The sequence below is a fragment of the Felis catus genome, chromosome B3 (genome assembly GCF_018350175.1).
Source record: "Felis catus isolate Fca126 chromosome B3, F.catus_Fca126_mat1.0, whole genome shotgun sequence".
Lineage (NCBI taxonomy): Eukaryota > Metazoa > Chordata > Mammalia > Carnivora > Felidae > Felis > Felis catus.
In genome coordinates, this window is record NC_058373.1 from 99,991,145 (window position 1) to 100,004,929 (window position 13,785).

At 37.3% G+C, this 13,785-nt stretch overlaps 1 protein-coding gene across 4 annotated transcripts in view; it reads right to left on the minus strand.

Moving 5' to 3' along the window:
* The window catches only part of TXNDC16 (thioredoxin domain containing 16), a 138,920-nt gene that overhangs the window by 84,800 nt on the left and 40,335 nt on the right, over positions 1-13,785 (minus strand). For all 4 annotated transcript variants that reach the window (XM_045059919.1, XM_006932861.5, XM_006932862.5 and 1 more), the window contains exon 7: positions 6,201-6,322. In XM_045059919.1, coding sequence (XP_044915854.1) covers positions 6,201-6,322 — 122 coding nt within the window. The remainder of the gene's footprint in view (positions 1-6,200; positions 6,323-13,785) is intronic.

The window sequence follows — 13,785 nt, forward strand, 5'->3', positions numbered from 1 at the left end:
TCTGTTAAGTTTCTCAAGTTCCACATATGAGTGAAAACATATGATATCTATCTTTCTCTGACTTATTTCACTTAGCATAATACCTTCCAGTTCCATCCACGTTGCTGCAAATGGCCAGACTTCATTCTTTCTCATTGCCAAGTAGTATTCCATTGCGTGTGTGTGTGTGTGTGTGTGTATGTATGTATATGTATGTATGTGTGTGTGTGTGTGTGTGTATATATATATATATATATATATATATATATATATATATCTCACATCTTCTTTATCCATTCATCAGTTGATGGACATTTTGGCTCTTTCCATAATTTGGCTATGGTTGAAAGTGCTGCTATAAATACTGGGGTACATGTGCCCCTATGAATCAGCACTCCTGTATCCTTTGGATAAATTCCTAGTAGTGCTATTCCTGGGTCATAGGGTAGTTCTATTTTTAATTTTTTGAGGAACCTCCATACTGTTTTCCAGATTGGCTGCACCAGTTTGCATTCCCACCAACAGTGCAAGAGGGTTCCCGTTTCTCCACATCCTCGCCAGCGTCTGTTGTTTCCTGAGTTGTTAATTTTAACCACTCTGACCAGTGTGAGCTGGTTATCTCAGTGGGGTTTTGATTTGTATTTCCCTAACGATGAGTGAGGTTGAGCATCTTTTCATGTGCCTGTTGGCCATCTGGATATCTTCTTTGGAAAAGTGTGTCTATTCATGTCTTCTGCCCATTTCTTCACTGAATTATTTGTTTTTCAGGTGCTGAGTTTGGTTAAGTTCTTTATAGATTTTTTTATACTAACCCTTTATATGATATGTCATTTGCAAATATCTTTTCCCATTCCATCTGTTGCCTTTTAGTTTTGTTGACTGTTTCCTTTGCAGTGCAGAAGTTTATCTTGATGAGGTCCCAGTAGTTCATTTTTCCTTTCAATTCCCTTGCCTTTGGAGATGTATCAAGTAAGAAATTGCTGCGGCTGAGAACAAAGAGGTTGTTGCCTGCTTTCTCCTCTGGGGTTTGATGGTTTCCTGTCTCACATTTAGGTCCTTCATCCATTTTGAGTTTATTTTTGTGTATGGTGTAAGAAAGTGGTCCAGTTTCATTCTTCTGCATGTTGCTGTCCAGTTCTCCCAGCACCATTTACTAAAGTGACTGTCTTTTTTCCATTGGATACTCTTTCCTGCTTTGTCAAAGATTAGCTGGCCATACATTTATGGATCCATTTCTAGGTTCTCTATTCTATTCCATTGATCTATGTGTCTGTTTTTGTGCCAATACCATACTGTCTTGCTGATTACAGCTTTGTAGTAGAGGCTAAAGTCCAGGATTGTGATGCCTCCCGCTTTGGTTTTCTTTTTCAAGATTACTTTGGCTATTTGGGGTCTTTTGTGGTTCCATACAAATTTTAGGATTGTTTGTTCTAGCTTTGAGAAGGCTGCTGGTGCAATTTTGATTGGGATTGCATTGAATGTGTATATTGCTTTGGGTAGTACTTACATTTTAACAATACTTACCTTCCAATCCATGAGCATGGAATGTTTTTTCATTTCTTTGTGTCTTCTTCAATTTCCTTCATAAGCTTTCTATAGTTTCCAGCACATAGATCTTTTAAACCTTTGGTTATGTTTATTCCTAGGTATGTTATGGTTCTTGGTGCAATTGTCAATGGGCCAGTTTCTTTATTTCTCTTTCTGTTGCTTCATTATTGGTGCATAGAAATGCAACCAATTTCTGTACATTGATTTTGTACCCTGCAACTTTGCTGAATTCATGTATCAGTTCTAGCAGTCTGATGGTGGAGTCTTTCAGGTTTTCAGGTAGAGTATCATGTTGTCTGCAAAAAGTGAAAGTTTGACTTCTCTGCCGATTTTGAGGTCTTTTATTTCATTTTGTTGTCTGATTGCTGATGCTAGGACATCCAACACTATGTTAAACAACAGTGGTGAGAGTGATATCCCTGTCATGTTCCTGATCTCAGGGGGAAAGCTCTCAGTTTTTCCCCATTGAGGATGATATTAGCTGTGGGCTTTTCACATATGTCTTCTATGATGTTTAGGTATGTTCCTTCTATCCCGACTTTCTTGAGGGTTTTTATTAAGAAAGGATGCTGTATTTTGTCAAATACTTACTCTGCATCTATTGACAGGATCACATGGTTCTTACCCTTTCTTTTATTAATGGGATGTATCACATTGATTTGCAAATATTGAACCAGCCCTGCAGCTCAGGAATGAATCCCACTTGATTATGGTGAATAATTCTTTTTATATGCTGTTGAATTCAATTTGCTAGTATCTTGTTGAGAATTTTTGCATCCATGCTCATCAGGGATATTGGCCTGTAATTCTCCTTTTTAGTGGGGTCTCTGTCTGGTTTGGGAATCAAGGTAATGCTGGCTTCATAGAATGAGCCTGGAAGCTTTCCCTCCATTTCTATTTTTTTGGAACAGATTGTGAAGAATAGGTATTAACTTTGCTTTAAATGTCTGGTAGAATTACCCCTGGGAAGCCATCTGTCCCGGGACTCTGGGAGATTTTTGATAACTGATTCAATTTCTTCACTAGTTATGGGTCTGTTACCCACATCTTCTTAACTGTTTTGCTCCCTTGTCCCATTCTCTAGCACCTTCCTGCGAGAGGATATAGGAAATACACGTTTTGCGAACTTACACTTCTGAAAGTGTCCTTATTCTATACTGTAACTAACTGTAGTTGTCTGCATATTGAATTCTAGGTTCAAGTAATTTCCCCTAAGAATTTCGATAGCATTGCTCCATTTTCTTCAGTTTCTAGGGCTGCAACTAAGAGGACAAATGCCATTCTGATGCTTAATCCTTTAAATGTATACACTCTTTCATTATTTCTGGAACATTTTAGAACAGTGTTAGTTCCCAATATTCTGAAACTGCATAATAAGATGCTTTGGTGTGGCAAAGCATTCATCCATTCATCCATTACGCTGGGATTCAGTGAGCCCTTTCAGTTTGGAAGCTCAAATCCTTCAGTTCTGGGAAATATTTTCAAAGTATTTATTTGAAATATTTCTTCCTTTTCATTTCATTTTATTTTCCCTTTTTTCCTCACTGCCATTTCCAGGCAGTCATCTTTTTCTTCCCTGTGGATCTTCTACCATTTGAGTCAATTATCATCAGAGTATTCCCCTCACCATTCTGCCTTTGAGTGGTAGATGAACACCCCAGCCAGAGACAACTCCCCTCATTACACACACACACACACACACACACACACACACACACACACACACACAATTGGCTTCTGTCACACTGTTACTCTCTCCAATACTACTCCCATTATAATCCTTTGTGATTTTATTATCCCCATAGATGATCCTTGCAAAATCCTAGCCTCTCAGTCTTTGGTCTTCTCTAGACACTTCAGTGATCTCTCTTCAAATCTACCTTAACCACTCACTGCTATGATCCTACTCCAGGCCTTGTAATAACCCAATCACTGCAAATCCCTCCAAAATCTCAGTGTCTAGCATCCTCAGAACTACCTCTTCCCTCCATAAATACACACACCCCTCCATCTCAAAGTTACTCTGTCTAGTACATAATCCTTCAGGAACTACAGTCTTACCATTTTCACTGTCCTTCACTCCTTCAAGTCTTCTCTTCCCTCTTAACCCAGCTTACATTCCATGGTCAGTCTTTATATAATCACTCCCCTGCCTGTCTGGCTAAAACACAATCCAGGTTAAATCAGCCACTCTGCCTATTCTGTACTTACACCTATAAAAGTAAACATGGCTGGAGGGGGCAAAAACCAAAAAACCTGTTAGCATCACCATAATACTGATCTCACTTTAGATTACTGATATCAACTCTTATTGCTGCCTAGCAACCATTCTTTATTTTCAGGCCTTCTAAAACAACTATTTAATCTCTTCTCTCCTCAAGCTATCTGATGATTTTATTTCTAGTTCACTGAGAAAACACAGCCAATTAAAAAAGCAAAACCAAAGAAACTTCCATAAGCATTATATTTATCTACCCACTTAAAATTGAGGCCCATATTCTTTGTCTTCCCTCCTTTTACCACAGATGAATTTTCTGTGCTCCCAACAAAGAACCAACCCTCCGCTCATTCACTAGATTCAATCCCCTCTTGTCTACTCAGAGATGTTGCTTCAGTAATTCTCCCCACTTTTTCCTCCATGCTGTATTTACCCCTTCCTACTGGATCTTTCTTGTCAACATACAAATATGTTTCTTAAGAAATTCTTCACTTGACCCACATACTCTTCCAACCACTGCCCCATTTTTCTAGAAATTTCTCTAATGAGTCTCCATATTCACAGTCTCCAGTTGCTTTCTACCTATTCTCTTGTATCCCCATTAGGCATTTACCCTTAGCACTCTACAGAAACTTGTGAAGGTCACCAACAAATTCCATACTGCTAAGAATGGCCAATAGGCAGCTCTTATCTTAAGTAACCCTTCAGCATCATTGACACAACTGTTGCTATCTCTTCCTCAAGATCTTGTCTTTGCTTACAGGGCATCTCTACTACACAGTCCATTCCTTCCCTTTACTGGTTCCTTCTCACTTCAGTGACCTGTAAATGTTGACAGATCTAAACAGTTCAGTCTTCTCTTTTCCATCTAGGATCATTTGCTTTGTGATCTCTTCTGGTCTCACAGCTTTATCTCCCAAATTTATAACCCTAGTGTATATCTCTACCATCAAATGCAGGTTAGTAATATCCAGCTACCTTGCTGATATCTCTTCTTGGGCATATAAAGGGTATTTCACAAGCATGATGTCCAAAAAGTCTAGAGCTTCCTCTCCAAACTATTTCCAATCTTCCCCACCTCAGTTATCAGCAATTTCACCTTTAAAGTAACTCAGCCTAAAACCCCAGAGCCACCCTTGTCTCTGCTATTTCTCCCTCACTCGGAATCTAATATGTCAGAAAATTCAGTTAGTCCTACATCCAAAATACTGCTAGAATTCAAATTTATTGCCACCTCCACTGCTCACACCCTGGTCCAAGCCACCCACCATCATCTTTCGCCTGCCTTATTGGAATAACTACCTAATTTTCCTTCCTTATTCTACTGTTGCTACTTCCAGTCTATTCCAAACATAGAAGTCAGATTGATCCTGTTAAAATATACATCAGGGAGTTCTGGTTCCACTGTAGCAATGTAAACCCTCTCTAGCTCATCCCTCTCACTGAGGACAAATAAAAACTATGAACAGTAACCTGAAAACCCTGAAATGTAAACAAAAACAGGCTGACTGTAGAGTATTATTTTACAAGTATATTAAATTCAGTGGCATGCTATGTAGCCATCAAGCTTTATGTTGATAAAAATTGTGATTTCCAGGGTGCCTGCGTGGCTTAGTCAGTTGAGCAGCTGACTTTGGCTCAGGTCATTATCTCACAGTTTGTGGGTTCGAGCGCCACATCAGGCTCTCTGCTGTTAGCGCAGAACCCACTTTGGATCCTCTGTTCCCCTCTCTCTTTGCCCCTCCCTCTTTCTCTCTCTCTCTCTCAAAAATAAACATTTTTTAAACAGTGATTTACAATAAATGATTTTATTTCCTAGAGCATATGTGATTTTTAAAATATCTTTAACATTTTATATTAACATGATCAAGTTACAACCATTAACAAATAAAAGTCCTGAAAGCATAACTATACTTTGTTCATGTTTATAAACTTCTTTACTACAAAATTATATATTAATGCTCAAGATGATGCTGTCAGAACTATACATTTTTTTTAAATCAGGAAAAAGTCATAAATGGTATATATTAAAAAAGAAAAGCATTTAGTCAACATTTATCAAATACTATAGACTACTATACCAGGTACCATGAGGACTATAAGGAAATAAAAATAGTAATTAACACTTCCAGAGCACTACTATACGCCAGGAAATATTTTAATTATTTGAATTCATTTGGTCCTCACAATAACACTAAAAGGTAGGCACAAGTTGTTTTCACCATTTTACTGATTAAAAAGCCTAAAGTTACATTAAGTTCTCCAAGGTCATACTGTAAGTTGTCGGGACAGGGTATCTAACCTAGGCATCTGGCTCCAGGGTTTTTTTTCAACCACGATACTATGCTGCTTGTTTAAAGAAAGAAAACATACTAGTAAGGATGCCATTTTAAGTCCTTCAACATTCTCAGAGAAGTGTAGAGGCACAACAAAGATTAAAAGAAAAGCTCAATACCTGGTGTTCCGATGGCTCTTACATATGAGAATGCAATGTTTGCTTTTCCTTTCAGGGAATTTTCTATGTTCTGTAGGTCTTCCAGGGTGGTAATATATTTTACTTCATTAAAAAGAAGAGCACTGAAATAAACAGAGATGTAATTTGTAGAAAAATCTGATATATAGTTATCTAACATATATTTTGAGTAAGTTAAAGAACCTAATCAAAAAAAGAAACTTAAGTCTTTTGAACAAATTATCAGTAGTAAGAACCTAAGCATTTTAATACTGATTTAAAATCACTCTCTCAATCATTTGTCTGTCCCTGTGAACATCAACCAGGAACAGTTGTGAGAAATGGTGCTCATTCTCCACCCAAACCACGTTAATATATTTAAGTTGTATTCACTAACATCTCACTCTGGTCAAAGAATCCCTTACAAATCTCTAAGCCTTGAACACATTTCAGCCCTTTACACATCTAAACTGAAGGTTTCTTTTCAGAGAGTATAAGGCTCTGCATGACCTACTTCTCCCAACTCTGTACTGTTTTACCATTCCTCAGGTCTACATACTTTTGGCACACCTGAGGGCCTTTGCACACACAATTCTTCTGGCTGAAGACTATTCCCTCTGCTCCTCACATATCTGGTCTCAGTTTAAATATCATTGCCTCAAAGAAACCATCCCTGTTGGTGCTATGTAAGTAGGTCTGTAGCATTTTGTCTTTAATTTACATTATCTGATCCTTCCTAGTTCTTATCACAATTTATAATTGCTTATATATTTATTTACTTGCTTATCCCTGCCTTTCTTATTGAACTGTTCCTTCTTTCATCAGGACCTTGCATATTTTATCACTATATCCACAATAACTTAGAATAGAACATAGTACACTAAGTAAACAATATTTGTTGAATGCATGAAAGAAAAAACAGGGTGGGAATTATATATTCTCATTCATTTGAAGAAGTGCAAATCCAAAACAGAAAAAGAGCTTACTTACTCAAAAATACATTTATGGAATTGAGGAGCCAGGAACAGAACATAAAACAGGTCTCTTCATTCCTAATTCAATGATCTTTCTACTTGACCATAATTCTTCCAAATCATCTTTTCAGTGTATAGATCAGACTAATTAGTCACATTTCTTCATCCAAAAGAATCTCCTTTTTAAATTTTCCAGTTCTGTATAAATTATCCATAGCAACTCATTCCACTTAATCCCCGTGTGTGTGTGTGTGTGTGTGTGTGTGTGTGTGTGTGTGTGTATTTGTTAGGCTAAACTTAAAGAATTTTTTTAAATTGTCCCATGTTCATGTACTTAAATAAACTATTTCCAATAGATTAGTCAACCATGGTTTCTTCTTAAGGAAAACATGGTACTTTCTGCTTACACAACAGTTCTCAAACTTTTTGGTCTCAGGATACTTTTGTACCTTTAAAAATCACTGAGCCCCTCAAAGAGCTTTTGTTTATGTAGGTTATATCTATTTATAGTAATTAAATTATAAATTAAATAGAAGTTAAAATAGAAATTAAAACAGCAATTTAAAAATATTTGTTATTTATTGTAAAAATAATAAACACCACTGCATAGTAACACTTTATTTTAAAATAACTAAATTTTCCAAAACAAAAGAAAAAGTTGGTGATAAGAGTAGCATTGTTTTACAATTTGCAAATCTCTTTAATATCTGGATTAACATAAGACAGCTGGATTCCCATATCTGCTTTTTCACTCAATCTGTTGTGACATCACACAGTATATCATATAGACTCTGAAAACTGAATTCATAAGAGAATGAAAATGAAAAAGGCAAATAATGTCTTAGTATTATTATAAAACTATTACTTTATGGGTACCCTGAAGTAAGTACCCTAAATTACACTGGCTTACATCTACATTATAGATTTCTTCAATTTTTTAAAAGAAATGTAAAACTTGACATTCTGTAATTGCCAGGGTTCTTTGTTTTATTTTTTTTTAATTTTTACAGTTTTTTAAAGTTTATTTATTTATTTTGAGAGACAGAGTATGAGTGGGGGGAAGGGGCAGAGAGGGAGAATCCCAAGCAGGCTCCACACACTCAGTGCAGAGCCCCTGTGGGGCTCAAATTCACAAAACCGTGAGCCAACCAGGCGTCCCTCTTGTTTTGTTTTTAAAAGAAATATTTACAAGGCATTACTCACTATATGCTAGATATTTTCAAGTTTTCATTTAAATTTAAATCCTCAATGGCATTATTTAAATATTATTTATTATACACACACATACACGCACACACATGAACACACACAAAAAACAGTTTGAGGGATTAAGTAACTTGTGGAGGTCATAGTGACAGTCACTGGTAGAGCTGAGATTCAAACTCAGGTCTTCTGGCACTAAGGCCAAACTGTGCTATTATTGACCACTCATAAATGGGAAACCAGGTGAAAAGGGAGGTATCTAATGAATAGTAAGGGAGTCTTGGTGGCAATTTGGGTTTTTTGCTGCTTATACATTTTAGCTAGCCTGTCCAGAATTACCTTTGAGACATTTCAGTCTGTGGGGAGGTGCCATCTAGTGAACTTAACTGAGCTACCATGGAAACTGTAAGCCTGGAAATTACATCTGCCCATTCACCTTTATTGCTCTAGCAACTCTAATCCATTTGCTTCAAAAACCATATCTGGGAGTAGAAATCCCCCTAACCTTGCTTCTCAACAAAACTGGCAACTATAAATTAACAAAAGTCAACATTTGGGGGGCACCTACCACATGTCAGGCATAGTACTAAGCACTCCAGGGTAATGGTAATTTTATCAGTTCGGGAACTGACCAGCTCTGAACTCCTCTCTTTTGCTTTGGGGATTTCCAGTTTTCTATATATTCAAGTCCCTCCCACACACACACATCAAAAGTTAATGATGTCATAAACTTGCTCTTCTAGGCTTCCTGCTGCAAGGCATGGCCATAAGACCCAGGATCACTTACCTAACATTCTGGACCAGAAGCCAGTGATGTAAAGTATACGGGACAGTATAGAATTATTTCAAGAGGCAACATAGCAACAGTCAGCTTTAAATGACAGGGGCGCCTGGGTGGCTCAGTCAGTTAAACAGCTGAGTCTTGATTTCGGCTCAGGTCATGATCTCCCAGTTCATGGGATCAAGCCCCACGTCAGGCACTGTGCTGATAGTGCAAAGCCTGCTCAGGATTCTCCCTCTCTCTGTGCCCCTCCCTGCTGGTGCTTTCTCTCTCCCACTCAAAATTAATAAACCTTTTTTAAAAATGTTAAAAGCAGGAATGACAACAGTATCAATGACAGCCCCAGCACAGGTGACACAGGCTGTGGCATCTGACACTCAGCAGTAATGCGGCAGGTCATCCCCAGACTAGTTGTGTATCATGCTTTGACTATAATTTAGAGCCGTATTAAGTCTGAGTCCAGTTCTCCAGCCCTTCTAGTGAGCCTGAGATTTCCTATATCCACTCCAAATCCTTTTCTGCTTAAGCCAGTCAGACCCAGATTCAGAGGCTTATAACTAAAAACACTCAGAAATGCACTCAGTCTTGCTTAATTTTCATAGCAACCATCTGAGATCAGTACTATCATTAACTCCATTTTGCAGATAAGGTCATGGGGCTTAGAGAGGTTACCTTGCCTAATGTCCCAAAGCTCATTAAGTAGTCATTATCCATGAGATAATAATAACCAAAACTAATGACATTCATAATCTAATGATCTCCATGATTGTTTCCCAGTGGCTTCCTAATTTTAATAAGTTTTTAATGTTAATTTCCAGAATATGGGGACATCGAAGGATCTCTAGGATCCATGCATAAGCCTGTGCTCTTTCATTCAAGTCACAAAGAGGAGAAAACTGACAGAAATGCATAAAAGGAAAAGTCTGTCTTGGCATTTCCTTGTTTAATGATGGGGTAAAACAGCCTGGGGTTGCTCTGACCTGGGTGCTCTCCCTGCTCTAGAAAGGCATTCCTTTTGCTTGGCATTCTTTTCCGGACACCCTCCTATCACAACCATTGGGTACATAAGATATATAACCCAGAACTGAATGGGTGTCAAAAAAAAGAAAAGAAAAGAAAAGAAAAGAAAAGAAAAGAAAAGAAAAGAAAAGAAAAGAAAAGAAAAGAAAAGAAAAGAAAAAAAAAAAAGAAAAGAAAAGAAAGGGAAAAAAAAAGAAACTGAAGAGTCTATTTGACCCTGCTTTTGGAGCAGCAGGCATTCAGCCTTTTTTTTTTGGAAAAAAAGACTATTTTTACATTATGTTTCTGTCATTACTCAGATTCTAAAACGCCAGTAAAAAAGGGAATATTCTCTTCTATTTTCCCATACCAAAACCCCTGTGACAAAAAAAAAAAAAATTTTTTTTTTTTAAAGAAAAGAGGGGTGCCTGGGTGGCTCAGTTGGTTAAGTATCTGACTCTCAATTTTGGCCCAGGTCATGATCCCCCGGTTCATGAGTTCCAGACCCGCATCAGACTCCCTGCTGACAGCGTGGAGTCTGCTTGTGATTCTCTCTCTCTCTCTCTCTCTCTCTCTCTGCCCCTTCAGTGCACACTTTCTGTCTCAAAATAAATGAACTTTAATAAAAAAAGAAAAAAGAAAAAAGAGAGGAGGAGGGGAAGGAGGGAAAACAACACAGGGAGAAGAACAAATTATACAACCTTCTAATCCTCATTTGAGATTATAGTGCCTTAATCTCCTATACCTCACTTGACCTCCCTCACACTGGTTAGATATATGATATTCTCAATCAACAAATAAATATTAGTTCTATTTTAACTTTTTCTAAATTTTACCCCTTTTCATCCAAAAACTGGGAGTAAAATTTTCCTCATGTAATTATCAAACCACTGAATTCCACGAGATTTAACTATGTATATTTTAGAAACCATGGCTAAGAACCTCTAGAATATAAATCCCAATAATTCTTAATATAAGTTGTATTTATTTTGCAAATTGGTATCATTTTCCATATGGTTCAAAACACAAGGAACCAAAAAGTTAACAGTCTACCTACAACACCTTCCCCCAATCCCAGCTCCCCCATTCCATTCCTGTCAACCTGTATTATCAGTTTCCTGCGAACCTTCAGTATCTGTGCCATATACATATAAGCCATAAACATATATTTATATATGCCTTTGTTAGAAGACAATCCTCCCTGGATTTCTCAGTGTTCCTACACAGTCCAAGTCTCCTGCAGATGAAACCTGCCTGGCAGGATATGACCTTGGAAACTGTCTCCTCGGCACCTTCTAAGCTAGTCTCAATTCCTTAGAAGCCATCAGCTCCCATTCAAAGAGCAATAAAACCTTTCCTATCTTCCCTGGAGCCAAAGAGAAAAATTTAGGGACAGAAACCTCCTTCTCCTGCCCCAGAGAGGATTTGTTAACTTTCAGAGAAAAAGATAAGCCTAGCACTCAATCTCCAGAAGGAAATATTAGATGTTCCAGCTCCTATAGAAGCTCAGAGAGTCATAATTTCTGAGTTCTCCTCCAAACCTTACTATCAGTACAGGTGTAAGCATATGGTTCTTACTTTACTGCTCTGTGGAGAACTGGGTAGAGGGACTTAGCACTACCATGCTACCCTGGCTGCTATCACTGTTGAGGGGTCTGATTGCTGATTCAGAGGGCTGGTGTTTCTGCAATTATATACCCAAGCAGGGTAACATCTGAGACCCTTCAGAGTTCTGGACTTAATACCTGCTATCTTACACACATGCAGCTGTATGATACTCTAAACACTTGGTTTATTTGACTTAATACATCCTGAAAAAATCAAGGCAAGAAAATTTTAATAGATCAATATGTCAGTATATTTTTAACCAATGATATTTTAGGAATATTTTAAATATCTTACCAAAAACATACTTAACTGGCAATAAATGGTCTAAAATACAGAATTCTTTAACTATTTTGTGTCAAGCTTACCCTAACTTTATACCTGTTATTCTATTTTTAGATTTTTACTAACTTAATCTTTTTCTCAATTGCAATTTTCCTATATTAAAAGAATAAAAAGTTAGCTAAAACCTTGATCTCTCTTTCTGCCAAAGAAGCAAAGTCAAATATAATAGCAGATCACTGGTCTCAATCAAAACACTCTTACATAAAGAACAAATTAAAATGCTTTGAAGAAAAAAATATCATGGTTACACCTTTTTAAAAAGCAAGCCAAATAAAACATATAAATATTCTCAAATGCACATTTTAAGTATATATAAAAGTATTTTTAAGAAATATAAAAACAATCCAAACATTATCCACAAATATTTTTTTTTATTTAATTATGAAGTTTTAAGAAGTGGATTTAGGTCAAAAATAACTGACAAGTTAGGGGCACCTGGTTGGCTCAGTTGGTTGAGTGTCTGACTTTGGCTCAGGTCATGATCTCACAGTTGGTGAGTTTGAGCACCATGTCGGGCTCTGTGCTGGCAGCTCAGAGCCTGGAGCCTGCTTCAGACTCTGTGTCTCCCTCTCTCTCTGCCCCTCTCCCGCTTGCAAGCGTGCACACGTGCTCTCTCGCTCTCTCTCTCTGCCCCCCCCCCAAAATAAACTTAAAAAAAATTTTTTTAAAAATAACTGACATGTGGGGCGCCTGGGTGGCGCAGTCAGTTAAGCGTCTGACTTCAGCCAGGTCACGATCTCACGGTCTGTGAGTTCGAGCCCCGCGTCGGGCTCTGGGCTGATGGCTCAGAGCCTGGAGCCTGTTTCCGATTCTGTGTCTCCCTCTCTCTCTGCCCTTCCCCTGTTCATGCTCTGTCTCTCTCTCTCTGTCCCAAAAACAAATAAACATTGAAAAAAAAAATTAAAAAAAAAAAAATAACTGACATGTTAATTGAAATTAACATATTTGAATAAATGCCAGTAAGTTTTGGCTCAACAGTTTATTGCCTAATAAAATTCTTAACTTAAACTTAGAAAAATTATTTACATATAACTATATACATACTATATAATATACAATATATATGAATAGTTCTTATGTACATATTTAGTATCAGATAATGCTATCTTAGAAAAAAGATAAAGCTCTTATGTATGTATGTAATATGAAATAACAGTGTCTTAGAAAAAAAACACTCAAGGATATAAACATAAAGAGCTGTTTAGCTCCAGGTAATGGGATTATGAAGCATTTTAGGTGAGATTTTCATGGCTTTCTATATTTCTCATGCATTCTACAATAAAGATATTGTTCCTGTAATCTAACTAGTTTCTTGTTTCAGTCTTTTATTTTAATGTTTATTTTGAGAGAGCAAGAGAGTGTGCAGCAAGTGGGGCAGGGGCAGAGAGAGACTGCATGTGAGTGGAGGAGGGTCTGGGAGAGAGGGAGAGAGAGAATCCCAAGTAGGTTCCACACCATCAACACAGAGCCTGACATGGGGCTCAAACCTACAAACAATGAGATCATGACCTGTGCCAAAACCAACTAAACCACCCAGATGTCCCTCCAGTCTCTCATAAAATAATAAAAATTCAGGAAGATCAAAGGGCACAAATTTAATACACAGAAATCAGTATTCATATATTTATATATATTATACATATAACTATACATCATACTTCTGTATTTCACATATACGTGT